General features: G+C 49.6%; 6 protein-coding genes and 1 long non-coding RNA gene across 8 annotated transcripts; 5 read left to right on the top strand and 2 right to left on the bottom strand.

The window, feature by feature from the left end:
* Positions 1 to 1,060: 1,060 nt before the first annotated feature.
* On the bottom strand, positions 1,061 to 6,680 carry LOC120949637 (N-acetylglucosaminyl-phosphatidylinositol de-N-acetylase). The gene is made up of 3 exons (XM_040367058.2): positions 5,920 to 6,680; positions 5,763 to 5,856; positions 1,061 to 1,901 (listed from the first exon to the last, which is right to left on the bottom strand). Exons 1-3 carry the CDS (start codon positions 6,668 to 6,670, stop codon positions 1,730 to 1,732), a joined length of 1,017 nt encoding a protein of 338 aa, XP_040222992.2. The 5' UTR covers positions 6,671 to 6,680; the 3' UTR covers positions 1,061 to 1,729.
* LOC120949638 (uncharacterized) lies at positions 2,608 to 3,321 on the top strand. Its single transcript, XM_040367060.2, has 2 exons — positions 2,608 to 2,727; positions 2,845 to 3,321. The coding sequence occupies exons 1-2, from the start codon at positions 2,658 to 2,660 to the stop codon at positions 3,231 to 3,233; spliced, it is 459 nt and encodes a 152-aa protein (XP_040222994.1). The 5' UTR covers positions 2,608 to 2,657; the 3' UTR covers positions 3,234 to 3,321.
* Positions 4,486 to 5,636, top strand: LOC120949639 (uncharacterized). The gene is made up of 2 exons (XM_040367063.2): positions 4,486 to 5,091; positions 5,174 to 5,636. Exons 1-2 carry the CDS (start codon positions 5,022 to 5,024, stop codon positions 5,560 to 5,562), a joined length of 459 nt encoding a protein of 152 aa, XP_040222997.2. The 5' UTR covers positions 4,486 to 5,021; the 3' UTR covers positions 5,563 to 5,636.
* A 218-nt stretch (positions 6,681 to 6,898) lies between the features above and the next one.
* Positions 6,899 to 7,338, top strand: LOC125906489 (uncharacterized). The gene is made up of 2 exons (XR_007451860.1): positions 6,899 to 6,989; positions 7,112 to 7,338. It is a non-coding gene; the product is annotated as an uncharacterized LOC125906489 (long non-coding RNA).
* A 321-nt stretch (positions 7,339 to 7,659) lies between these two features.
* On the top strand, positions 7,660 to 12,517 carry LOC120947678 (phagocyte signaling-impaired protein). Its single transcript, XM_040363218.2, has 8 exons — positions 7,660 to 7,905; positions 8,338 to 9,055; positions 9,131 to 9,251; positions 9,337 to 9,612; positions 9,686 to 9,881; positions 9,954 to 11,134; positions 11,214 to 11,466; positions 11,539 to 12,517. The coding sequence occupies exons 1-8, from the start codon at positions 7,857 to 7,859 to the stop codon at positions 11,715 to 11,717; spliced, it is 2,973 nt and encodes a 990-aa protein (XP_040219152.2). The 5' UTR covers positions 7,660 to 7,856; the 3' UTR covers positions 11,718 to 12,517.
* Positions 12,518 to 12,754: 237 nt separating this feature from the next.
* LOC120947681 (TBC1 domain family member whacked) lies at positions 12,755 to 23,036 on the bottom strand. Of its 2 annotated transcripts, XM_049607605.1 has the most exons (5): positions 22,073 to 23,036; positions 16,162 to 16,246; positions 15,803 to 16,126; positions 15,324 to 15,688; positions 12,755 to 15,230 (listed from the first exon to the last, which is right to left on the bottom strand). In XM_049607605.1, exons 3-5 carry the CDS (start codon positions 16,091 to 16,093, stop codon positions 14,696 to 14,698), a joined length of 1,191 nt encoding a protein of 396 aa, XP_049463562.1. In that variant the 5' UTR covers positions 16,094 to 16,126; positions 16,162 to 16,246; positions 22,073 to 23,036; the 3' UTR covers positions 12,755 to 14,695. The 2 variants fall into 2 exon arrangements, with proteins under 2 accessions (XP_049463562.1, XP_040219154.1); XM_040363220.2 differs by having other exon boundaries at positions 15,803 to 16,246.
* Positions 23,037 to 23,212: 176 nt separating this feature from the next.
* LOC120947679 (cytosol aminopeptidase-like) lies at positions 23,213 to 25,184 on the top strand. Its single transcript, XM_040363219.2, has 2 exons — positions 23,213 to 23,588; positions 23,671 to 25,184. Exons 1-2 carry the CDS (start codon positions 23,379 to 23,381, stop codon positions 25,117 to 25,119), a joined length of 1,659 nt encoding a protein of 552 aa, XP_040219153.2. The 5' UTR covers positions 23,213 to 23,378; the 3' UTR covers positions 25,120 to 25,184.
* Positions 25,185 to 25,239: the final 55 nt, after the last annotated feature.

The raw sequence follows: 25,239 nt of genomic DNA, 5'->3' as shown, positions 1-25,239 counted from the left end.
TTTGTATCCAGCACGTCCAATTTCACCGCATCTCAAAAACTACAGACACGGGCCTTGGTTGTCTGTGTTGAACTTTTGGTTCTGGTTCCTATTGAATTCCATACTTTATATCGAGTTTACTGCATTAAATCATTTGGGAAATGGTTTTAGGACTTTTCGGACAGTATTATGAGAAAATCTGTGTCTTCCGGTAGGATAAATGAAAAATAGGTAGTTTTATGGTGTTCATATGTGAATCGTTAGGCTGGAAACAGACGAACCGAGATCGTCGCGGTACCGCGAAATTCGCGCCTTGTTTATAACAGTTGTAGAACAGTTGGGCTGTCAAATCTTCCGCGCCTCCGATCGCGCCTGCTGTTTCGCAGAGATACCAAGGATAATGTATTTAGAAGGTTGATTTTTATCGCTTTTGCTGGGCGACATTGTGGGGGACATCTGTCATTATCTGCATACAAATTTCATTACCCCGCACCAGCCCTTACCGATTTTTATACCGGAGCCCACGGAAGAGAAATGTCAAGTCGAGAAATGTCATTTTGTTCTGAACAACTTCACCTTGTCATTTATAACACCTTGAGAGATACCCAACTTGTAGGGGAAAAAACGTGTAGGGGAAAGAGTTTTGTATTTTATTTTGCATAAACTATGTGAAATAACCAATTTGATTCGAAAATTGATAAACATTATTTCTTCTTGGCACATTCAATCGTCACCAGACCTCGGATGGTTCCATACACGAACCGCGATTATCTCGCCTATCAGTCAGATTTTATAACAGAATTGACAGCTCAAGTCATACGCGATTTTCGCGGTACCGCGACGATCTCGATTCGTCTATTTCCAGCCTTAAGAATACAGATAAATCGGGAATTTCTGGTCACTCTGGTCAAAATATACTCTTTTGTTTATGACTTACTGTTCAGTACTCGGAAGGACGCAACCGTCGGGCCACGTGCCAAAATTTCAAACTAAACGAAATGCCGCTAACGGTAATTGTACTTGTTGGTATTATATTCATGCATTTTCTTATATTAACCACAGTGAAAATTGAGCCCTGATGTGCATTTTTTTATGTTAGCTTTATTTTCCAAAAGTTCATAAAGGTTTTAGTTTTAAATTTAAGCAACAGAAGAGAGAGAAAAAAAACTAAAACAATAGGAAAGGCGACTGCTCCCCGAAGAAAGCGATCTATTTACAGAACCTACGCGAATGGAAGGAAAGGACTAGAGCTAGAGCAAATTTTTCTCTAAACATACAACAATTTCAACCTTTTCACCCGCTTCTCAACCAATATTATTTTGAACAACATTCAAACAATTTGAACCCAATACCGCAAAGCTCAACATACAGAGTTCAACTCAAAAATGCCTTCATATACGGACAAATTTTGTCCGACTGGCCACGTTTCTGCCTGACCGATAACTCTATCTCTCGGGCTATTGAATAAATTCTTGCATTCAACTACTTATGGGGTAAAACAACATAAAGTTGAAGACTAGCGAAAGCGCATCGTACTTATCAGTTAGCATTATTTGGATCCTAGGAACGTGTTCTTGTTCTTCGTCGCTTTCATTCGTTCTGGGTGGATGTGCTCTTGTGGGTGTTTACTACAAGACGGAGTGCGTGATTTGGTGGTCCCAGCTGATGGAAGAAGCATCTGGAAGCTGTTTCGGTGCACAGTTTTGTTTTGGTTGGCGCTCGCAACCTGTTTGCGCGTCTGTCACACCACTTAGGTATCCAAAATTTCAAACTCTACGTCGGATTTGTTAATTTCGCGCAACGAATTGATCACCATGTAGCGGGAGAATATTATGTACAGCTTGCGAAACCACACCATCTGGGAGTTGTGCAAGCGCATCGCATTCTGCACAGCGCGCCGCGCTTTCCAGCTGAGGATGACCCTAAAACGATTGGAACGAGAGTTGAAATTTTAATAAATAATTGATTCTCCATACCAACAAGCATTCAATAAAAAAAAAAAACAATTAATTGCACTGCTCCGAAGTGCGCTTCTAATCTCCCCCAACAACTTATCGAATGCAATGCACCCGTTCCGAGTCGTTGGCCGACAGGTTTTTGGTGGACAAAATTCTTCCCTACCTTCTTGCCCTCCTGCATCATTTACCACCGGTTGCTTTTTGGTAATTATCGGTGGCTAACTGGTAATTGATGTAAAACGATAACCATAATCGGCGATCGACACAATAAAATAGCAGCCTATACGACCACCAGGCCCACGGAGAGCAATCGAATGGTGGGTATGTGCTGCAACCGGCATAGAAGAAATAAAAACAACATACACACGTTTGATAAGCATTCCAAAAGACGCAAAGCAAATAACAATAAGAATCTTTGGTCAGCTCAGGCAAGATAATGCAAACAACGCTGGACCCCACGCACTAAGCGGCAAAGGCTTAGTGGTCCACGGGGGACATTTGTACTCCTGGCAGACTATCGCAGGCGATAGTTATCTACGAACGTAAAATAGCGTGCGAATTTTATCGACAGCTGACGCACGTCTGGGCAAGATACTGAGCTAATGCGTAACGAGTAAACCATGGGAATTGTCGCCGAATGCTGCCGCTACCACCACTATTTAAACACCGTCGCCGTGGAGTGGGATAGTTCAGAAGTGTTTGCAAGCTCCGTCACTGAAAATGTACAAGTTCCTGCTGATTGTTGCCATCCTGCCGGCCATCGCCTTCGGCCAGACCCCGTTCCGTCCGTGTAAGTAGCAGCGAGAAGGCATGTGGGCATGCCAGCTAGTGGGGGTGTAGTGTGGTTAAAGTGCCTTTTAAGCTGTGTGAAAGTACATCCTATTAATCCGCTTCCCGCTGCCCACAGGCCGTGGTGGAGGTCCGGTTCCAGATTCGGTTGCGATCGAAGGATGTGCGGCCCTTCCTTGCACGATCGTGTCCGGCAGCCCGCTGATTGCACGTGCGACCGGTATTCGCTCGCCGGTGGCCACACCGACCGTTGAGGCACACATCGTCGCCCGCGTGCTGGGACTGGATGTTGGGTTCAGGATTCCGGAGGAGCTACGCGACGCCTGTGCCGTGGGCATTTCGGGAGCCTCGTGCCCGCTCGCCGCTGGCCAGCAGTTCGACTACACGCTCAACTACGCTATGACACTGCCACTGACCGGCATTACCGCGCAGGTCGAGGTCGGTCTTACGGCGGCTGACGGTACCAGGATCACGTGCATTGAGATTGATGCCCAAATCGTGGCCTAAGCTTCCACTCCTTTCTTCTCCAATTTCTCCTGAGCAATAAAGCAATAAAACCACATCTAGTGATGTGATCGTATGTTAAGCAACTAAACATGTCAGTAAATTTCACTGGTAAAAAGGGGGTTGATTCCATGGAGATTTCACCGAACTGCAGGTAAAGCAGGCCTTGGGAATGGCAGTGCTGTCAAACTTCATTCTCATGTCAAACCAGTGGTGGGAGCTCGGAATCAGACCTATTCCGGAGCCGATTCCGATTCTAGAATCGTTTCATACTCTGGAGCCGACTCCTTTTTAGATTCCGGAGAAGACTCCTCTTCCAGAATCGATGCCAGAATCGAAATCGACTTCGGAACTAGAATTGGGTCCAGAATCGCAATCCACCCGGGAATCGCAATTTGCTCCGGAATCGGAAACCGAATTAACTCCGACATCAAAATCTTTTCTGGAATTAAAATCAGACGTATCGGAAGCAAAATCTGTCCCGGAATCTTCATGGGACTCGTTATCGTTAACAAGTAAATTTGGATTCTTTGCGGCTTGTAATACAATCGTAGCAACATATGACCCAAACGCCTGTTCACATGGATATGCCGAAATCGACTCTGACTTCGGAGCCGATTCTGATTCCGGAGCCGATTCTGATCCCGGAGCCGATTCCTATTTCGGAGCCAATTCCGATTCCGGAGCCGGTTTCGATTCCGGAGCAGATTCTGATTCATGTGATTAAAAAAAATGCACTTAACAAAAGGTACACCACCCTTTTCTCCCTTTACTCGAAGCGAGAGGTGTTGTTACACAATCATTAATCGACTTCATGCCTATCTAGTACCCTGCGCCCGACCACAAGTGGTATGTCAATAGCCAGTTTGTTGTTTTTTAGCCGATAGAGAAAATGAAAAAAAGCCACCGATATCAATCCAACTTCTTCCTGGGACCGTTACGTTTCATCCTTCCACCTACAGTGCAATTCTATCTTATCGAAGAAGTGAAAAATTTGCTAGCTTGGAGCCTGGCCACTAATTGTACTGACCCCCCGGGTAGAGTAATAGGGTGGTCCGATAGATGGCTAAAAAAGCAATTCGAAGATCATTGCTGTTAACCAACGGATCTGGGTTGAAACCACCGAAAACGATGCATTATCGAAGAGAGGGGAAACAATAATCGCAGTGACCCATGGTGACGCCACAGTTCATATAGGTAATCCCCTTATTCTTGACGCAGGTAACACTTTTCTACGGTAATCTTATCCATTAAGTAATTTCCCATAAAGTGGGCAAGATACCGGGCGGAAAGAAACATTGATAAGTAAGTTGCTTGCTTATGTTTAGGTACGATAAGCCTTTTGAGCAATTTTTGGACTTCCAACAACATCGCCATCAAAATACACATCGGAGGTGCATAAACTTTGAACTCGAATCGTGATAAAACTACCACCAATGGTTCGAATAAACCCTTCACAATCGAGTAATGCAGCGTGTTGAGTGTATTTCCGTGTATGTGTGTGTGCGTGCGTGCGCACTGGGGGAAAGAAATCCGGACAAGAAAGGTCTCCAAACACCTACAGGCGCTATTGTGGCACCCACCCTTTACCTAACCTGCGCTGATAAGTAGCTCCGATAGGCGGATAAGAAACGATTTTGGCTAATCTATTGCAACGTCCAATTGCAGGTGCCGGTTCGGTTTCAACCCACACCGCTGCGGTGACCTTCGCCGGGGGCTCGGTATTTAAAAAGCGCTACCGATACGGGACAAGGTAGTCAGATCCTTGACGTTTCCCTTAGTACCACAACCATGTACAAGTTCCTGCTCATTGCTGCCCTGCTGCCGGCCATCGTCTTCGGCCAGACCCCGTTCCGACCATGTAAGTGTGACGCCTCGCGCGGTGCTCGCTTGCTAGCAGCTAGGAAGATGTCTTACGTTGCCTCTTCGCTCTTTCGCCCTAGGCTCGGGTGGCAGGCCAACTCCGGCTTCGCTCAACATTGAAGGATGCACGGCTCTGCCCTGCACGATCACGTCCGGAGCTCCGCTGGTTGCCCGCGGCATCGGCATCGTGTCGCCGGTCGCCACCCCCACCCTGACGGCTCATCTGACTGCCCGCCTGCTCGGATTGGACGTCGGTTTCGACATCCCGGAGGAGCTGCGGGACGCTTGCGCCGTTGGCATTTCGGGTGCTTCCTGCCCGATCGCCGCCGGCCAGTCGTTCGACTACGAGCTGAACTATGCCATGGAGCTGCCGCTGGTCGGCATTACCGTGCAGGTTGAGGTTGGTCTGACCGCTGCTGACGGCAGTGCCGTGACCTGCGTCGAAATCGATGCAGCGATCGTCGGTTAAAGCAAAGCAAACCCAGTTCTCCATTATTAACACTACTTTCCTCCGTAATAAACCTTTCTGAGCCATCACAGTAAGCAGGAATTTGTTTTCATTGTGCATTTAAGAGGCCGACCGACAATCTGGCAATGTTGTGGTGTTGAACCAATACGCTTTTTTAATCCTAATCGTGGAAGGTAAGTTTGTGCCAAGAATTCACTTACCAATTGGTAGATAGCAGCAGCGTCGCCGGCAGATCAAATATCGACAAATACTTTCGGCACAGATTCACCGTTTCTAATGTTAATACTTTACAATCTGCGAAAGACAAAGGACGTTTAGCGTAAAACAATCGCCTACCACCCGGCCTCGACTACTTACTGTTCGGTATCATGCCGGAAAGACACAGCGAAGCGGTCGCGTAGTAAATTGCACTATGGTTCGGATGGCCGCTGATACCTTCCTTGTCGAACGTGATCAGCAGCTCCGCGTCGAGCGATTCCAGCTGGCGGAGCAGCTGGTTCGCGATCGTGACCGCCCTCCATTCCGCGGTCGGATCGTCCTGCAAATGTGTCGCATTAACGAGCGTTATGTCCTCGGGCCGCACGCCCATGCTTTCGCACGCATCCCACAGCTCCTGCCTCCGCACGGCGCCCTTACGGTCGTGATTGCCCTCGGACAGGCACAGCACAAACACGCGGCACTGGCGGCGCCGCAGCTCCAGTATGGTCGGGCCGAAGAACATCACCTCGTCATCGGGATGAGCGGTCACGAGCAGGGCCCGGCTGCACGGTGGCAGATGGCTTCGGCGCACCAACCATCGACCTAAGCGCGAGCCACCGGTCGCACGGTGAAACATCACCCGGTACAGGACGACGCATAGTACACTGTAGGCCAGCAGCACTAGCGCAATGTGATCCAGCGTTTCGTGTAGGTAGTGCAGCGCGATACCGTAAATCACCTCCAGGCAGCCGGTCGGTCCGAGCGGATCCTGCTGCTGCTGTTCCTGCTGTGCTTCCGTCTTTCCGCACTGGAACCACCACGCGAGCAGTGATGATGGCACGGGCGATGGAACCGAGCGGATGATAGTGTCACTGCCGTGCGGATCGATGTTCGAGGAAGCATGAATCATTTCCTCATCACGTCACCCGGACCTGATGTGTACCGGCAGGGGGGTGGGTGGTTGGTGAAGCGCTGGCGCCCGGAACGGTACCGTAATCGAGACAGAGGAAAGGAGCTTCGCTTTATCTCGATTGCACAAACGAAAGTCGATTACGCAGCAGTTTCGCAAAATGCAGGGCCCGGGTAGTGCACTCTCTCTGACGGTGTGTGATTTCCGTGGGAATATCATACAACCACAGTGAGCACAATCGCCGCCGTCCTGGTTCGCACAGCAACGGCACTGCCAGTGGGTTTATGCGTGCAACTGCAAGCAAAATGGCGAAATAGATGTACGTGGTCAGGTAAAACTGGAAAGTGCTGTCTGTTAATTTATTATCTTTTATGGTTACATACAATTTTTCGCCGATATGATGTGTTTGTTTACCTTTTGTTTTTCTCTACCAATGTATAGGCACCCGGACACACACACACGCGCGCAGTGAGGGAAAATTTGTACAGGGACAGTGCTGACTAATTTTAAACAGCACTACTTCTCATCTAATACCGATTGAAATGCAAACTTTTGTTCTAAATGGCCATCAAAAATATGCTTTTGGTGCAATATCTTATTTTTAAATAACCATTTGACCAAACGATTTTATCTCCAACCAATAATAAAGCATTCAATATTTTAATTTACTCTATATTGTAGTTCCACTTCCATCTCGCCATTTTGGCCGGCCACTGTAAGTTGAAGGGAATATAAACAAACGAACGTGGCCAGGTCAGGCAATGAAGGAAACGATGGTCCATTCTTTGCATATTTAAATAACACTTTAAAAATCTTTTTAGAGTATTTAATTTTTAGGAAAGGATATGATTATATCCAATTACTTTTATTGTATGCCAGGGACAGGTAGCAATTATGTAAATAGCACAAATATTATCATTTCTGCGATATAAAAACACCGAGCCCGGTGGTACAATGTCAAGCTGTGCTGTTGTGATAGAGCCTGGTAGTTTGCACATTTGAAAAAGTCAATTTTCTCCCGACTGTCAAAATATCGACTGGTGCATGTGTATGTGCAGTGTGTGTGTGAGTGTGCGCGCAGTCCGAGCGAGAATTCGGGATTTTAGGGATCGAATTTGTGAACGAAAACATTCACTTTCAAGCCTCCAAGGATTCGCTTACCATCCTTCAAACCACCCACGGCACGATGCAGCAAGAGGATCTAGCGTACGAGCGGAAATTGCGGCCAATCTGGGGTAGGTAGCAGCTGGGGTATGGTGGGGTGCACCACGACTGTCTCCGCATGGCAGCATCAATAGCAATCGCACGGAGACCGGCTGCGGCTGCGATGGCCGGTTGGACTATTAGCTAGTCGTGGTCGCAAAGTGTCTTTAATGACGCTATAGAGGCGATGGCCCTTCTACATCATGCCAATAATTATATCTTTTTGGAACTAAACGCGCACCAGACGCGTGTGCTGTTTCCTATAAGATAAAGGCGCTGCTCTGCTCCGGCTCCGAATGGTTACCGGCCGGCATCTCTTCACTCTCCACATCTCTCATCGCTATCTTCAATTGTGCGTTTGCCGTGCGCTGCACCATTCCAATCTTAGAAACATCCACCATCCACGCAAACACACACACACCGAATCGCCCCGCTTAACCAATTGTCCGTGTCTCTATTTTTAGAATCGATTGAAATCGGTAACTACAAAAAGGCGCTGCAGGATGTCGAGAAGATGCTGAAGAAGAAACCCACCCTACAGTGTGCCCGTGCGCTGAAAGCCTGGGCGTACCAGCGGCTCGGCCGCACGGAGGACAGTGCGCCGCTGATCGCCGCGCTCGAGGAGGAGCAACCGATCGAGGCGACGACACTGCACGCGCTCACGCTGTACTACAAGGAAACGCAGCGGCTGGACAAGATCTGCACGCTGTTTAGCAACGCGGTGCGGCAGGTGCCGGGCAGCGAGGAGCTGCTGTCCCAGCTGTTCATCGCCTACATGCGCATCGACGACTTCAAGGCGCTGCAGTCGGTCGCGCTGCAGCTGTACAAGCTGCGGCCCCGCAACTCCTACTACTTCTGGGCCGTGATGAGCGTGGTGCTGCAGGCGCTCCGCGGCCCGGACGCGCACAATGCGCAAAAGGCGCAGCTGCTGCTGGTGCTCGCCCAGCGCATGGTGGACAAGTTCATTGCGGAGAACAAGCTCGAGGGTGCGCAGGAGGCGCAGCTGTATCTGCAGATACTGCAGGAGCAGCACAAGTACAGCGAGGCGTACGACTTTCTGCAGGGTGCCTTATGCCAGAAGCTGTACCCGGGTGCGCCGGTTTATCTGAGGATCGATCTGCTGAAGCAGCTGAACAAGTGGGGCGAGCTGAACCGACTGCTCAAGGAGCTGCTGCTACAGGAGTAAGTGCAAGCTGTTGGCGAGTAGCTGTGGCAGTGCTATTAATTTCAATTTCGAACACTGCGTTCCTTTCCTAGACAAGACCGCTGGGATTACTATCAGGATTACATCAACTCTACGTTCGAGCTTATAAGGGCTGGCGAGAAACCGGACGGTGCCGATTACACGGTGGAAATGTGCCACGAATTCCTGTGCGATGTATGTGTATGCAGGGCTGGAAGTATTAGCCATTGCACCAGCAGCGAAATTTTACATCTTGTCCTTCCCGTTGGCCCCTTTCTAGATTATCGAAGCGCAGCCGAAAAAGTTCCGCGGTCCATACCTGGCTCGGTTGGAGCTGAACCGCCGCATGGTGGAGCAGCGGTACGCTGAGGAACAGCTGTTTGGCAAAATGTCCGATATGCTGGCGGAGTACTTCGAGCTGTTTGCGGACAAACCGTGCTGTGCGCTCGATATGAAGCTGTTTCTCGAATTTGTCAAACCGGCCCACGAGCGGAGAACACTCGCTACCAAGCTTATGAACGGTCTGGGGCTCAGCTCAGCAACGCTACCGGCCAGTGTCAGTATTGTCGCCGCTCGTCGATTTATATGCATTCGTTTAACAATGGGATTTTTGCATTCTCTATTTGCAGAAAGAGCAAATGCAACGACACATCTGTACGCTGCAGATCGCCCGGTACAGCGGGGCGCACGCGATCGTTAGCGAGGAGCTGCTGCACGCTATCTATACCTCGCTAAGCCTTCACTACGAGCACGGGTACAATGCGTATGGGCAGGGTCTGCTGGTGACGGACATGGGACCATCGGATGCGTACGCCTTGTTAGCTGGTACGCTCACATGCGGGGAGGGAAAGGCTCAATTGTCCACCCAACACTAAAGCAAGCATTTATCTTTCGCAGCGCAAATTATGTACGAACGTGCCTATCGAATGCAACGCTCCGAGCCGGCGATCGAAGCGCTGTGTCTGCTGAACCACCTGCTGGGGAACAGCGTGAACAACTTCCACGGTAAGCTGTTGGCGCTGCAGCTGTACCACCGTCTCGGTCTCACGCAAGCCGCCCAAAGTGCCTACGAAACGCTGGACATTAAGCACATTCAGCTGGATTCGCTTGGCTACCTGCACTGTGCACAGCTGGCAAATGCCGGCTTCCCGGCACTGGCCAAGGCGACGTACGAGCAAACGCTCTACTTCTTCCTGAACGACATCGACGCCAACTCCGAGTTCCCGAAGGCGCTGTACAACTTTGGCACGTTCTCGAAGCTGGTTGAAATTGTCGACTTTCGCAGCCGGCTCGCGAACAGCTACCACTTTATGCTGGTGACGGTCGAAACGTTGCTGCTGATGGTGGTCAGCTCTGGTGGCACGCTGTCACAGCTGCTGGCGGCGTACCGGCAAACACGCCGCAAACCGGCCGAGGATCGTATACGGTGGGACAAGCTGCACGATAATCGCGATCTTACGATCTTTGTCAGCTGGGATCCACCGAGCGATGAGGAGGAGCAGGAGGAGAAGAAGGACAAGCCAATGGATAATGGCACCGGAGGAGAGAAGGAAGCGCCGGTAGTAGCAGCTGTAACGAAACCGGTCGGTGCTACGCTGGAGGAACGTCGGGAACGATTGCAAAAGCGCAGCTACGAGCAGGACTACGATCTGTTGCGGTTGCGCACCGGCCTTTCGAAGATGCTGTTCTCGCTGGTGGAGCTCCATCTCAGCCGTACGTCGGTGGAGTGTTCGGCGGCCCAGCAGCTGCGCGACGACTGGGTGACGGTCGCGGCCGACATCCGCAGCAAGCAGCACGCACCGATCAGCGGTCGCTATCTAGTCAATCTGTTGCCCTCGCGCCTTCACCTTTACCTGAGCCTGCCCTACGAGCGTGTCTTTACGCAGCTGGCTGACTTTGTGCTGGACTTGTGGAAGGGTTACAGCATCGAGCAGCTTACACTGGCGGCGGACAAGTGTTCCGGCGACGTAACGGCCATACACGAGACGATGAAGCGAGCGATCGAGACGTACCACCAGTCGGCCGATTTGCTATGGCACTGGAAGATGACGCACGAGCTCGTAAACGGTTGTATCGAGGTAAGGTCGAGGCGATTGAGGCGCTCGTTGCTGGGCTAGTTCTGCTAATCCTGCCTGCGTTACCTTTGTTTTTTTCCAGATGATCTCACTGATGGTATTCCTGCTGGCAGTCTGTTACGACAAGTACCTGCATGCCCCCACGTCCCAAGCACAACCAAGCGCCGGAAAGAAGGTGAAAAAGGGACCCGAAAACAGTGCACCGAATACTGCCACAACCACCAATGCGAGCAACGATGCTTCTTCCGTCGTCCCGGAACGGGAGCGGCTCGTGCTGGTTACGAAGGTGCTGCGCGAGTTGAAGCAAACCATCAACGCCATGGATCTGTTGCTGGGTAAGACGAACGGTTTTGCACGTTCAACAACGTTTCCTTTAACTTAAATTGCTTTTTTTTGGGGTTCTGCAGCATCCTGGAAGCCACCCTTAGTCGAGGACTCCCTGTCGGCCGCCATCGAGCGGATGTCACTGAATCCCAAGTGCGCCTCCACCGTACAGTCAACGATAGCGGAGAACGCCTTGACGGAGGTGCGGGAACTGCGCAAGCTGCTAAAGGACAAGCTAAAGCTGATGAGCAAAGCGATTTAAGAGCGGCCACTTCAAGTTCCGCGCATCCAACCAGTCTCCTAGCCACAATCCATCAACAGTGACGCCCACTGAGGTCTAACCTACGGCGGCACACAGACTCAGACGGCACAGGTTCTCATGCCCCGGGATGATCGTGTTTAGAGTTCGTGAGCAGTAGGGGCGCGTCAATAGGAGCATCTTTCGTTCAGTCCTGTTTCGTTGATTGTTGAACAACATTGTGTGTATTAAGTTTCTAGCTTTTTAAGTGCTGGTGCCCCATTTTCTGGGGGGGACGATGCAAGTAGGCCCTATTTCCCGTTGTCTACAGCCAATTGTTCATTTTATCGATACAAAATAGAATAGTACAGTGCATACTATTTTTATACTAGTATGATGGTTCGGCACCATCGGCAATACACATTCATATGGACTCCCTTCCCGTTTTCTGAAGGAGTCCCTTTTTTCCGAAAGTCATTCAAAAACAAGCGTGTACAGGCAAGCATTTTTTTCAAATTTAGATAGCGTCTAAAGTAAAAAACAAAGATACAATTCACACGTAAGACACCCATTGACGACAGGGCATTGTGTAATGATGTAATGGGAGGAAAGCACTTCAGCATACACGATCGCGTGTACCGGTGGGCAGATGGGGGTGTAAGATGGGGCAGCAGTAGAATCAAAATGTGGTTTGCAATGAAAGTACAGTAACGATTAAATTACCAGTGTAGCTTCCACGCGTTGCAAAGAAAAGAGCCGAATGGGGTTGTAGATGGTGAACCTGGAAGAGATTAATAAAATAAGGAAAAGTAAATAATCGGTGATTTTATTAGTGATCGTTTAGAACGCGATCCGATTTTTTCTTTTTTTTTCATTTCTTTTAAGTTTTTGGGTCCGAAAACACAGACCTCATGCTCACGCTTTCCGTCTCTCAGTATTGTGAGAGCGTTACCTTGCTCACTATAGTGAGATGGTGGCTACTGTCATCAGTGAGTCGATTGTTAGGCATGGACAACTTGCACTGCCGCTTGCAACCCTAAGCAAAAGGAACACATTTTAAATGCACTTTCCAATGTTGAGTTTATTATCTCGTTTTGAACAGGAAGATACAGACATACGCTTTAACCATCAGCTGCCACCATCTCTCTCTCTCTCTCTTTCTTCCTTTGCGCCTGTGATTGTTCGAGAGTAATAAATAAACGAGGAGAACAAGGAGGGGGGAGGGTGGGAGGGGGACTATGGTCAATTGTAGGTGATGAAATTTACACTAATGCTTCTTAATTTAAACAATAATATAATACGCCATTACGAACGTTTACAACATTTGCTCGACGACAACGAAGACGATGAACGAATTGCACAAGATGCACTCTATACACACTCAACAGTGCATTTAAATAAGTGATTAAAAGGGGTGAATTTTACTACTCCACCAGTTATTGCGAATTCTTAATTCGAATCGGTGTGTGTGTGTGTGTGTTTTTTTCCTTTTCATGGGTATCAAACAATAACGCTTAGCACAGCGAGAAGTGTCGATCAAACGAAAGGGAAATTAATTTTCTGTAACAATCTCTCCATCGAACTGGCGGTTTTCCGGCGTTTCGCTAATGCACGCCTATGCTGTCTGTGCTGGGCGTGCTTGGGGTGGATGCGCTAATTCTCTTATCGAAGGGAAAGAAAGGCACCGTCGTGTTGTTGACATTTGTTGGCTTCGATTCGCACCCTTCCGGCATCGCGCACAGCATAATCTTGGTAGGTAATTGTTCACTAACCTGACTAAAGCTCTACGCCTTCTTCTTCATTCGAGAGCTATCAAGAAGTAGTAGTAGTGGTAGTAGTAGTAGAGTGGCTTTACAGTTGCGGTGTGGTGAACGGTACGCTTGACTTAACAACTCTAACTTTGTGCGATTTGCTAAACGATGATAAATGTTAAATATACGTTGATATACGCGCAATATAGAAACGAATACATTCAACACTGTTTTTTTTTTGCTTGCACATACTGCTGCTGCGGGGGAGGGAAGAGAGGTTGTGTTCCCTATTGATTCTCTTTTGTTAAACTTTTCAGTTGCTACAACAAAACCGGGTGTGTAGATGATACGCTACAAATGATCCGTGCATAAACTTTATACACCTCCTATCCGGTTAACTGATCTTATTGCATTCAAACGTAGTAATGTTAAACATCTGTGCAAAACTTGCGATAGAAAACGGTTCGTTACGATGCTTAAGATGGAATGAAGAAAGGACACACAACACACACACCCCAAGCTGTCCGGTGTGTGTGTGTCTCGATTGCCGTTCTGTTTTTGGAACTGTTTCCCTCTCAAACGTTCGACGGGCGTTTCGTACCTTCGTGCTAATAATTAACGCCTAACGCCTTTATAGCTGGACTGTTTGTGTGTGTGTTTAGGTGCTTTAGAATACGAGTGTTTTACGTTCCTTTCTTTTTTAAATAGATATAAAATTGTACTATAAATCTGCATTGCAACGTCCGCGTGCGTTGCACTTGGGGTTTTTGTTTCACAATTTTTGCTTCATTCGCGCCTTTCAAGTGAAATTAGCTTCATAAATTGGGCACACGGCTTCGAATCCGTGCCAATTCGGTTATCGATCGAATCATTTGTTTTTTTCTTTTTGCATTGTTTTGTTCCTAAACATATTTCGCCGTGGCGATGTTAAATTTTGGTGCCATGTTGATCGCAAATCTTACTTAGCTAGATACTTACTTGTATAAACGGTTCTTTTAAACATAGCAAACACATCTGAATAGTTTCCGAATCGGTCTGCGCTTATTTCACGCTAAATGTGGAAGAAACGAATGAGACGAATAGCGCCCGTAATTGCAAACATTATTGCCCCCCTCAGGTCCCACTCTGTCCCTTTGGGGGGGCCGGTATGATGATACACTGCTTCTCCCACCTTCCGGAGCAGTTTCTCCATGTTAGACTAGCTGCCGTCCCTTCTCCATGCGGTCCTTATTGGCCACGGGTTGCCGAAAGCTACGAGCTCCTGCCAGCCCCGTTGGAAGATCCACCACCACCACCACCGTTCTGCTGCTGTGCTGCCTTCTGCTGTTCCAGCTTTGCCTTCCGGTGCAGCATCTCCTGCTTCTTGTGCTCCCGGTGGAAGTCGTCGATCGTGATGTTCAGCCGAAAGATGTGGTGCATGATGAAATCCTCCTCGAGAAACTTCTTCGGCGGTGAGCGCAGCACGGCCAGCGTTTCGCACAGCCCGTTGCACTGGGACCGCACCTTCTGCGGCCCAAGCGTGGCCCCGATGATGACGAGCGCCACCTTGAAAAAGATTCGCACCCCTTCGCAAAGGAAGCAGTCCCACACGCGCAGCAGCGTGTCCCAGGGCAGCGTGCGCGTCATCGCACACAGAAACCAGTCGGTCATGTACAGCAGCGGATCGACGTTGTGCTTCTGCAGGTGGCGGTAAGCGGCCGGGGACGTTTTCTTTAGCAGCCGGTTCAGCATGCCTGCGTCGCGCTGCAACATCTCGAGCCCGGGTGTGAAGTAGTTTTCGAGGTATCTGGAAAGGAGTGGTTTTGGAAACAAAGGCTTAGTGTAAGCGGCGCTGCTCTGTGGCTGGATGGAGCAATGACAATGACGGAGGGTAACCTACTTGTCACAGATAGCGACGAAGCACCAGAACGCCTGCTCGGAGGGCAGCTGCATCAGCAGGAAGGCGGCGATCGGGGCCTGTGCCTGACAGTAGCCCACGGTCGGATTGTACACCGAGTACGCTTTCAGCACGTTGAACAGCTCCTTCTGGCCCGGCTTGTCGTCGTCGATGAACATCTCGTGGTGCGGGAACTGGCGATGCTGATCTTTGCGTATTTCGTCGATGATCTGCGGATTGCCGGGCTGGTCGAGCAGATGCTGGTACCAGTCGGGAAACTTGGCCATCAGATGGTTTGCGCCGGTCAGCAGAAACCATGCCTTCTGTCGCAGCGCGTCCGGGATGCCTTTTCGGCAGCGCTCACGGACCTGTGGAAAAATGGGGTAAAAAGGGACAAAGTATTAGAGGAGCAGGGTTTCCGGATTGCTGCATACACACACACACACACACACACACACACACACACACACACATGGAATTACCTTTTTGTAGTTCGTGTTCATATATTCTGCCCAGTGCGCCGTCATGTGGATCCACTTCTTTTCGCGTGCGATGATCTGCTCCCGCGTAAGCGTTTCTTTCTTCGGCTTTTCCGAAAACTGGTTGCCACCGTAGAACCCGTGCCGGTCGGGGCACGTCGAGAAGGCACTGGTGGTTGAACACACCGACACGGTGTCGGCATTTTTGCTCGACTGGCGCTGCAGCAGCGACACGGACGTGGTCGACGCGCTACTGTTCGAGGTCGGTGACGCTGCCATGGTGATGGTGGCCATGACCGTCGCCTAGCGTCCGAATGTTAAGTCGTGTGATGTGATGATTGTTTCCTCGCCTTTCCGGTATGAGAACACGGAGTGAAATGTTTCTTCTTGTCGTTTTTTTTTTTCGATGATATGTTGCAGTATGATAACACATAAAACAAAAACTCTCTGTCGGGGAGGGAAAAAGAGAACAACAAAAAACGTTAGCTTAAACGCTGTCACAAAGCTCAAGCGGGACGGTGGAATGAAAGTTGTCTGGGAATAGTAGTGTGTACGATGATCTTGTTTCATAATTTGCACACACCCTCACACCCTGTGCCGGGTTTTTGGACGCTTAGGTCACTTGGATTGTGCCGCGCGACCATATTTCAACCGTCTTTCTACTTGTCACAACACAATCGCAGCCAAAACAACGGCTCGTTAAGATGAACATTCCCACGCATTATGTTATGCATTATTGCCCAAACTCAGCCACGGGATGGAGTGAAAGTGCTGCCTCGTCCGCAATCGAAAGTGGAAGCAGATTGCAAAGAAAATGGAAAAATCTGCATTTAACGCATCCACACCGCAACTGCGTCTGACCTAACTCACCGCTTAGTACAGGGGGAGATGCGAGATAGTGGAAGAATTGGATGTGGAAGTCCTCTTAACAGTAATGCTAGTTATCACTTCACCGGGTAAAGAAACACGAACCACGTGACTGTTGCCAACTCAAGCGCACGTGCAACACTAAGGGAAGCGTGCATCTTGCCCGTGTATCAGACGAGATCGAACTATCGATCGTTTCCGTCAAATGCGAAACCCAGCGCGCGCCGCCGTAAATCTATTTCCACAACAACCGAGGGAGGGTGATATTTTTGGTACCCGCGCCGCTTTGTGTCGTAGGTTGTGGTTTTTGGGGGGTGAGGGCGAAAGATCTAAGCTACACGCACGGAAGAAGATCGCGCCTGTGGAATGGAAATCTGTTCCCTTTCGAAGGGTAGAGGAAATTCCCGTGCAGTTGGCAAAAACTGTAGTGTTGTAGTTGTGCGCCACGGGGCGGCCGAAACTTACCGCCGTGGAAAGTGTGTGTGTGTGCGTGCGTCTAAATATAAACTATCCAACTAGGTCCAACCCCACGAACGAATCAGTAACTCCCGCGTCCGAGTTCCGAGGGGAGTTCTCCCTCCGGGGATTGGCTGCGTTTGCTGCTGGGGCTCGACGGCCGTGCCGAAGCCGAAATTGAGCCGGGTAGAGGGCTTCAGTTTCTTGCAGCGAAGATTCCAACCGGAGGGTCTTCCTGCGCGCCCCGTCCGGAAATAGAATATCAAGAATGGTTCCAAAAAATAAAATCCTTCCCCTCACGATGACACACATCCGGCACAAAACTAAGGCTCGTTCCCGTTGCAAAACATTTCCGTTGCGTCTTTTAGCATCCATTGGGGGTCAACATAACATTCCTACGGGTTAGTTTTTGCTCGAACAAAGGGGCTAAAGGGCTTGAAAGTGCAAAGACAGCGCATTAGTTTTGCTTCGTTTACTTCTTCGATTAATAGCGCATCGGTTGGTGTGAAGATAAAGCTTTAAAGAATGACTAAAGAAACACGTTCAATCACTCCCCCCATTGGCTCGCATAATGTTCATTTGTTTCAATTGAATCAACACCCATACATCGTGTGTCCCTCATCCACATCATCCGAACAAGATCCGGTAAACATCAGAAGGCGCTCGTCGTTCGCGATCATGCTTTTGGGGAAGCTGTTTGTGCAAACGGACAACACTTCTTTTCCCTCCAGAAGATCGCGAACGAAATACAGAGTGCGTGTGTGTGTGTGTGGCCGTCGGAAGGGTTGATTCGTTTAGTGTGTGATTGGGTTGAGAAACGGAATGTGTAAAACGGCACTCATGTGATTGATGGTCGGTGGTAGACGACGGTGAACCGATGCGATGTGGGCGATTGGAGATGCTCGCGTGCATTTGCCACACTACTGGGCCAACCAGTCCACCAGAGAGTGTTCCGGTGTTTGAGATGTAAACCATCGTAAAATTGATGCTTGCAGTGTACAACACAGTGTAGGGCATATGTTTTTAACACATTCGGACTGAATTGAACTTTTTTTCGCTTGTGTTTTAGAGTTAGCAGTTGGAGTGGCTTAGAAAACATCAAATATTGATTTCATTTTAAATTGTTCAAACTCCAGCTAAGTGTAAAGCGCCAAATTGCAATAACATATGCTCAAAACACTGCTTACAATAAGCGGCAGCACGACATGTTAAGCGTTTTAACTAGTGATGGGAGCTCGGAATCGGACCTACCCGATTCCTATTCCGTGTTCGGAATCAATTCTGGAGTCGATTCCGATGCTGAAATCGATTTCGATTCCGATGTTGGAATCGATTTCGATTCCGGAGTCGATTCCGAAGACGATTCCGGAGTTGACTCCGGTGCCAATTAAGCGATCGGCGCTGGAATCGGAATTGACCTCGTAATCGCAAATTGCCCTAGTAACGGAATCAGGATTGACTCCAGAAATAGAATTAGTTCCGGAATGAGAATCAGTGATTGAATTGAAATAAGACGTTTCAGGAGCGAAATCAGTCCGGAAATCTTCATGACAATGGATCGTTTGCAAGTAAATTTGGATTCTTTGCGGCTATCGATACGTAGCATCAGATTCTGATTTCGCAGTCAATACCGATTCCGGAGCCGATTCCGATTCCGAAGCCGATTCCGGAACCAATTACAGAACCGATTCCATTTTCGGAGCTGATTTCAATTCCAGAATCGAATCCGGAAACTGATTCCGAACCTACTATCCGGAGCGAGCCGGAATCGATTCCACAAAAAAATCATTTTTCCCATCACTAGTTTGAACACAGTTTGCACCATTCGCATGGCACATGCGACGCCAACTGCGATGTGAGACATGTTTACTTTGCGTTACTTTGCTACAATGTGCTGCTGCGCCCAGTGCACACGCACACACAAAGCTCATCAACCACTGTTGTGTGTGCACCACCGCCCCGCACTCACAGCACTGGATTGTAAAGTCGTTCACAATCGATTTAACACACCGGCAGACCGTGCCCTAATTATTCGCACAGCAAGTAACGGACGGGGCTATGCCATTCCCGTACAAACAATCTCATTTTCGGTCCGTTCTCCCTTACACCGGATCACCACTCACCATCTCACGGGAAGTGGTGTTGGGGCGGACGGTTGCCTCCCCTGGACCATTTCTAATCGTCGTTCGCGCACTCGTTCGTCTTTTCACGTGCAACGATGCGCAAATTTAAGAGAAGCCTCCTCTCCTCCCAGCGCAGTACGCGCCAAACTAACGGAACGCCAACCAAGTGGACACGGACGAGCATGCACACACACACATCCGAGCACCTTTAAGTCGAATTAGTTTCCCTCTCGCAATTTGGCCAATGGCTCAGTAGTGGCGCATTTTCACATGGTGATACAATTTGTACTTTCGAGAAGATAATTTGTTTACCAGCCGCCAGGAGTTACAATTCGAAGCTAACCGTTCTCTTCCTACATACAGACCTTATTTAGATTCGGATCGAAGCAAAACAAAGTTTGTGTAACAATTCCCGATCGGGTTAAAATTAGCATAACCAACCGTGTCTCCTCCTCGTCCTCCCCCGATGACTATAAAAAGACAAAATAATTGTGCCCGCTAATAAACCGAAGTCCGTTTAAGTCCACCAATGACTTACACGGGTATCTTCGCAAGTGCAAGTGCAAAATTGGAAATACCCAGCTGAATGTAAAAAAAAAAACGTACCGAGGTTGGCCAGCACGGCTACACCACCCCCAACAAGGTGGCCGGGCGAACACCCATCACCGACCCATCCGACCAATCAACCGCGGTTTATCGTTGGTATGGGTAAATTAATTAATTGTACGACTCTGGTGTGTGTTTTGCTCGGCCTGGGCAAACGGTGTACACGCACCCATCGACGAATTGGGCGAGCAGCTCTCTATCTCTATCTCTTTCTCTTTTTCTCTCTCTCTCTCTGTCTCTCTCGGTAAAGAGAAGTGCAATGCAACTGGTTGGATGTACACATTTTGTCCAAAACCGAAGGTTATTTCAATTGCGAACATGTGCGACGCTTCTATTTGTGTTGTGTTTAAATTTGATTTGCTCGCTTCATTTTCTAACGTTTTTTGAAAGGCCTTGAAACAAAGAAAAAAATTATGCATCGTTTAATTAGTATGTAGTGTAGTAAGAACTTGTGGACTATTTGAAACATTGATTGCGCAAGTAAAGGGAAGTAGAGCGTTTAGGGTTTTGTATGATCTTATCTGTCCACGTCACACTATCAACAAGCCGCTGGGTGGGTGAGTCAGGGTCCAGGCACGATGCGGCATACTTCAAACCCGAACGACAGGAGCTATGACATCAACAGTCAGTGTATAACGAAAGAGTGCAGCGAACATCGAGCAAGGCAAGGCAATGTTCTTAGTTTACCATCTCATACGACTGTCTTGAGGCCATCATCGATCAGAAGTGAGAAAAATACATATCCATTCGCCACTCCAAGTATCATCAATTACAACTAAATTCAAATGCTTTCGAAGTGTGAACCAAGCAATGGTGGCTATTAGCTTTTTTTAACGTATTCTCATAGAAAGTTGTTAAAAATTACAACGCGTTGCTGAAATGGTTTGACAAAAACACCTGTCCCTGTCGCCATCCGATGTGTCACACAGGAGAGCACATTGAATGGGGGGATTTCCTTTACCACAACAGCCCATACCATTCGCACCACCAAATCAACAAGTGGTGAAGGCATTGTTTTGGGCCCGCTGCAACATTATGCAAATCAATCCAAACCTAGCACATACTACAAGATTGACGGTGGGAGGGGGGTTTGGCGACATGGGGAAAAGTCCACCAAAACGGCCCCCGGCCAAAAGCGAGCAACCGCGTCAGTTGTTGCCGCGTCAGTCATACGGCGGGCGGTCAGTCCGGCACGAAACGGCGAGAATGAAAAGCAAACAAACACGTTGTTGCTGGTATGCGCGAGAGTGCGCACGAGTGACGCGAGGACAAGGGTATCCCATCAGGGCGAAGGGGAACTGGTTGCAGAAGGGTCGGACGGGTTATATTTACATAGTGGGTCGGCCCGCACCCCCCACCCAAGCATTACAACAACGCCCGCTACTCATTGTTGGTAAGTGTCGCGATCGCAGACACACGATCACAGCCGCAGAGACACATAAACAGGCACACATTTGGAGACACTTTGCGTCCGATTTTCGCTTGTAAAGCTAATAAATCGTACTCCTGGGGGCTCTTCTTCGTGTGGTGTGAGTGTGTACATGCCGTGTGTGTGTGGCTGTGACGGCACGAAGTTGTAATGCGAATTGAGCTGCACACGTTTGATTTGGTATGTTTTGTCTAGCTCGCTTCAAACCGCCTTCCTTTTGTTTTCTATTACGCCCTCCCCGTGTAAGGAATGTGTACAATGGAAAGGCCTTGGATTGTGGACTGCTTGTAGCACACGTTCCGGGACGCATGGACGGACCAACTCTCCCCACCCCTCCCCACGGGGGGCGAATCCACGACACGGTTAAGAAGCTTTCCGTGTTTAGGTAGAAACATGGTTTTCTAACGTCGCAGAAAACAAAGGTATGAACCATCCGAAGTGCAATCCGAGTGGATGATCGAAAAGGGAAAGTTTACGTTTTGCACTCTAAAGTGCCATTCAGCGAGGGAAACATTCCACCAAGGGTGCGGCGTAGAACTCCAAATTGCTTCGTTCTATCCCATTATCTTGTCGCTTTATCGCGCCAACTTCTCTTATCAGCTCGGGTACGGCGCATGATTGTGTGTTGTGTAGCTTTTCCAACGCCCGGTGAGCAATACGCACCACCCTTTTCCCCCTGTGTTGCATGGAATTGTGCCTCCTCTGCCGTCTTCGCGAGCTCTTCACACACAAACACACCCTACAAAGAGACAGCTTAACTTTGTCACGGAAATTTGCAGTACAGTTACTTACATTATCATAAACAAACACGCGGACCAACCCCGGCCACTATCAGCTCATCTCGAATCGGTGCCCGTTTCGTCTCGTCCCCGCGCCCGGGCTAGTCGGTGAAAGCCTCGGTCGAGGCACCCAAAACGGTGTGCAAATTCGATGCGTTTGCCCCTTTTGTACACGTTAGCACAAAACTGTAAAGCGACTGTCGCAGCGAGTGACGGCGTTATCATACGATGCAGGGGTGACGTTGTTTTCAACGCTGTGCTTTCCCGTCCGTCGTACCGTCGGTTGGGAGCGAGTTGATGGCCTTCTCGGGCTGGCTGGGGTAGTAATGCACCGACCGGAAGGTAGCACTTGAGCCAAGAGCCCAACGCACAAATGCACCCGCGTACGAATTGGATCACCGCACACCACTGCACATTGCACACACTCGTCGGTGGGTTTGTGCGTGACTTACGGCGCACTGCACTGCTATTGCTGGTCACTATTGTTTGCTTTTCGCCTTGCGACAGCAGGGCGCAATTTCACGATTTCACTAAATTGGTCGAATTTGTGGGTGGTACCCCAGAGACCAGGGCCACATTTTATCACACACACGAACGGATTGGCACATCACCACCGGTTCATCGGTTACTGACGCCCACTATCGCCGATGGATTATAAATTTTATAGCTTTCCCAGCACAACCAGCAGCAGCAACAATCACATTCCTCGGTACGGGCCCGAGCCACAGAGGGAGAAGCACACAACCAAATTTTGTTCTTCGTACTGCACTACACCTTGAATATGTTTTGATTTTGGAAGGAACGGCACAGAAGCACAAATCACACACGTACCACCGTGGTCGCTGTCGTCGCACTGTATTTACAAATAGTTTTATCGATTTTTCCTGCCCAGATGCCCTCCTGCTGCGGAATGGCAACAAAAACACTTCCCAAATTTGCTTCCTCTCTGTGTTTTCTGAGCATTTCCCGTTTTTTCAGGTATGTGGCGGAATGACAGGTCTGCTCCGAATGCGTGCGTATATACGCTCGGGTTGAGGAGTAACAGCTTCGCTCGGTTCGCACTGTCTGCGCCGAACGTAGGGGCCAATCATTTCGGTTCGGTGCAGAGCCGTTGCCGGGGTGTAAAATAAACCCGGTACGAAATTATTCAATCGCAGTACACATTGATCGAGCAGGAGCAGTATGTGCGCCTGAACCATACTACGAAACATTTGATTTCAGTCTTTCGCAGAGGTCGGACGGACGGAGTACTTTGGAAATTTGCTTTCGATTTTCTTTTTCTTCTACTGGAATCAGCCCAAAAGAACCCAACGGAAAAAATGTCGCTAGCGGTGTTGAGAAAAATTATACGGCCATCGTCCTTAAAATCTCTTCAGTATCAAGCATCGCGGTACATGCAGCATAAAGGAAAGGTAGCGGAACAATGCTCGAATCCGGCCTCCCGTGGTCTCGTGCTAGGCGTGTATGCCGATGAGAATGACCGGTTGGACATTGGCGTACTAACGCCAACGGCGGCCAAATACAATGAGGTAAGTAGCGGGAATTCGCGGGATCTATATGGAAGCAAAAGTTCCAGTAAAGATGTCCTTGTAACATATGCCCAAATTGCAGTCATACACCAGTGGGCGGCTTCTAGAGATGCTTCGATTAGCCGGACCGATGCCTAAGCGGGGTGAGGTGCGGGTCCTGTACAATCTCGAACCCACTTACTCCGCTGTGGCCGTCTGCGGTCTGGGTAGCGAGTGTCTCGGGTATGACGATGTAGAAAAGATGGACATTTCGAAGGAAGCAATACGCATCGCTGCTGCCCGCGGTTGCCAGGAGCTACAGCAGCTAGAAACGAGCCGTATCTACGTGGAAGACTTTGGGCATGCTGAGTCGGCTGCGGAGGGAGCGCACATGGGACTGTGGGTGAACCAGGAGCTGCGAAGCCCGGACCAGCGGAAGTTTGTCCCACAGCTGCAGCTGTACTACGAGCCCGAGCTGCCCTGCGACTCCAACGGATGGCGCATCGGGCTGGCGAAGGCAGAGGCACAGAATCTTGCCCGCCAGCTGCAGGAAACGCCCTCGAATTTGATGACCCCGACAACCTTTGCGCAGAACGTCGTCCAGATACTGTGCAACTCTGGCGTGAACGTGGAGGTGAAGGTGCGCGGATGGGCGGAGAATGAGGAGATGACCTCCTTCCTGACGGTGGCTAAGGGATCCTGCGAACCTCCGATATTTCTCGAGCTAAGCTACTACGGCACCAACACGAAGGAGCGACCGATCGTGCTGATCGGCCAGGGCAACACCTTCGACAGTGGCGGTCTCTGCCTGAAGACGCTGGAGGCTTTGACGGACATGCGGGCGGATATGACGGGTGCGGCATGTGTCGTGGCCGCCAGCCGGGCGATTGCCGCACTGAAGCTGCCGGTTAACATACGCGCCCTGATTCCACTGTGCGAGAATATGCTGGGCTGCAATGCGATGAAGCCGGGCGACGTGATTACGGTCAAGAATGGGAAGAGCATCGAGATCGTGAAGACGAGCAACGAGGCACCGTTGGCGCTGGTGGATGCGCTTCTGTACGCGGAACACTTTGGACCGAAGTACATTGTGGACGTGTCCACCATCTCAAAGGCAACGATCGAATCGTTCGGAAAGGTGTGCGCGGCCGTTTTTACCAACTCGGAAGATCTCTGGCAGCGCATGCAAAATGCCAGCATTCACACGGGCGATCGTGTGTGGCGCCTGCCGCTGTGGAACTACTACACGCAGCAAATCTGTTCGGCCGAGCACGTGGATGTGCAGAACATTGGCAAGGGCGAGGGGGCGAACAGTTGCAAGGCGGCCGCCTTCTTGCGCGAGTTCCTGCCGTGCGGAAAGTGGATGCACATCGATGCGCTAAACGTGATGAAAACGAAGGGCACCGACTTTCCGTACATTCGGCGCGGTATGGCCGGGCGGCCGACGCGAACGCTGATCGAGTTCATCGCCCAGAGCGTTGTGCAGTGCACGGACAGTGGCAGTGGCGGTACCAAAACGGAGTCAGCCCTTTCGAGTCAGCAGATGCGATAGGATTTGAGTATTTTGTTAAAAGGTGTACGCTAAGATGCAAATAAATTTATCTTAAAATAATACCTCGCTGACTTTGAGAGAGGAGAACTTAACGGACGGGTGGAGCACGCTTGAATTTGA

The sequence above is a fragment of the Anopheles coluzzii genome, chromosome 2 (genome assembly GCF_943734685.1).
Source record: "Anopheles coluzzii chromosome 2, AcolN3, whole genome shotgun sequence".
Taxonomy (NCBI): domain Eukaryota; kingdom Metazoa; phylum Arthropoda; class Insecta; order Diptera; family Culicidae; genus Anopheles; species Anopheles coluzzii.
The sequence above is the reverse complement of the archived record's forward strand: the minus strand, read 5'-3'. Positions and strand labels throughout refer to the sequence as shown.

Bases quoted from the DNA above. Each gene is read 5' to 3' on its own strand.
- LOC120947681 (XM_040363220.2), bottom strand. From the start codon at position 16,093: ATGGCCACCATCACCATGGCAGCGTCACCGACCTCGAACAGTAGCGCG. The intron at 15,689-15,802 runs GTAATTCCATGT...ATTTTTCCACAG, and splicing joins TGAACACGAACTACAAAAAG to GTCCGTGAGCGCTGCCGAAA. The intron at 15,231-15,323 runs GTAGGTTACCCT...ACTCCTTTCCAG, and splicing joins TTCGTCGCTATCTGTGACAA to ATACCTCGAAAACTACTTCA.
- LOC120949639 (XM_040367063.2), top strand. From the start codon at position 5,022: ATGTACAAGTTCCTGCTCATTGCTGCCCTGCTGCCGGCCATCGTCTTC. The intron at 5,092-5,173 runs GTAAGTGTGACG...CTTTCGCCCTAG, and splicing joins CCAGACCCCGTTCCGACCAT to GCTCGGGTGGCAGGCCAACT.
- LOC120949637 (XM_040367058.2), bottom strand. From the start codon at position 6,670: ATGATTCATGCTTCCTCGAACATCGATCCGCACGGCAGTGACACTATC. The intron at 5,857-5,919 runs GTAAGTAGTCGA...TGTCTTTCGCAG, and splicing joins TTCCGGCATGATACCGAACA to ATTGTAAAGTATTAACATTA. The intron at 1,902-5,762 runs GTAAGTGAATTC...CAATCGTTTTAG, and splicing joins CTGCTGCTATCTACCAATTG to GGTCATCCTCAGCTGGAAAG.
- LOC120947678 (XM_040363218.2), top strand. From the start codon at position 7,857: ATGCAGCAAGAGGATCTAGCGTACGAGCGGAAATTGCGGCCAATCTGG. The intron at 7,906-8,337 runs GTAGGTAGCAGC...CTCTATTTTTAG, and splicing joins GAAATTGCGGCCAATCTGGG to AATCGATTGAAATCGGTAAC. The intron at 9,613-9,685 runs GTCAGTATTGTC...CTCTATTTGCAG, and splicing joins CAGCAACGCTACCGGCCAGT to AAAGAGCAAATGCAACGACA.
- LOC120949638 (XM_040367060.2), top strand. From the start codon at position 2,658: ATGTACAAGTTCCTGCTGATTGTTGCCATCCTGCCGGCCATCGCCTTC. The intron at 2,728-2,844 runs GTAAGTAGCAGC...CGCTGCCCACAG, and splicing joins CCAGACCCCGTTCCGTCCGT to GCCGTGGTGGAGGTCCGGTT.
- LOC120947679 (XM_040363219.2), top strand. From the start codon at position 23,379: ATGTCGCTAGCGGTGTTGAGAAAAATTATACGGCCATCGTCCTTAAAA. The intron at 23,589-23,670 runs GTAAGTAGCGGG...CCCAAATTGCAG, and splicing joins CGGCGGCCAAATACAATGAG to TCATACACCAGTGGGCGGCT.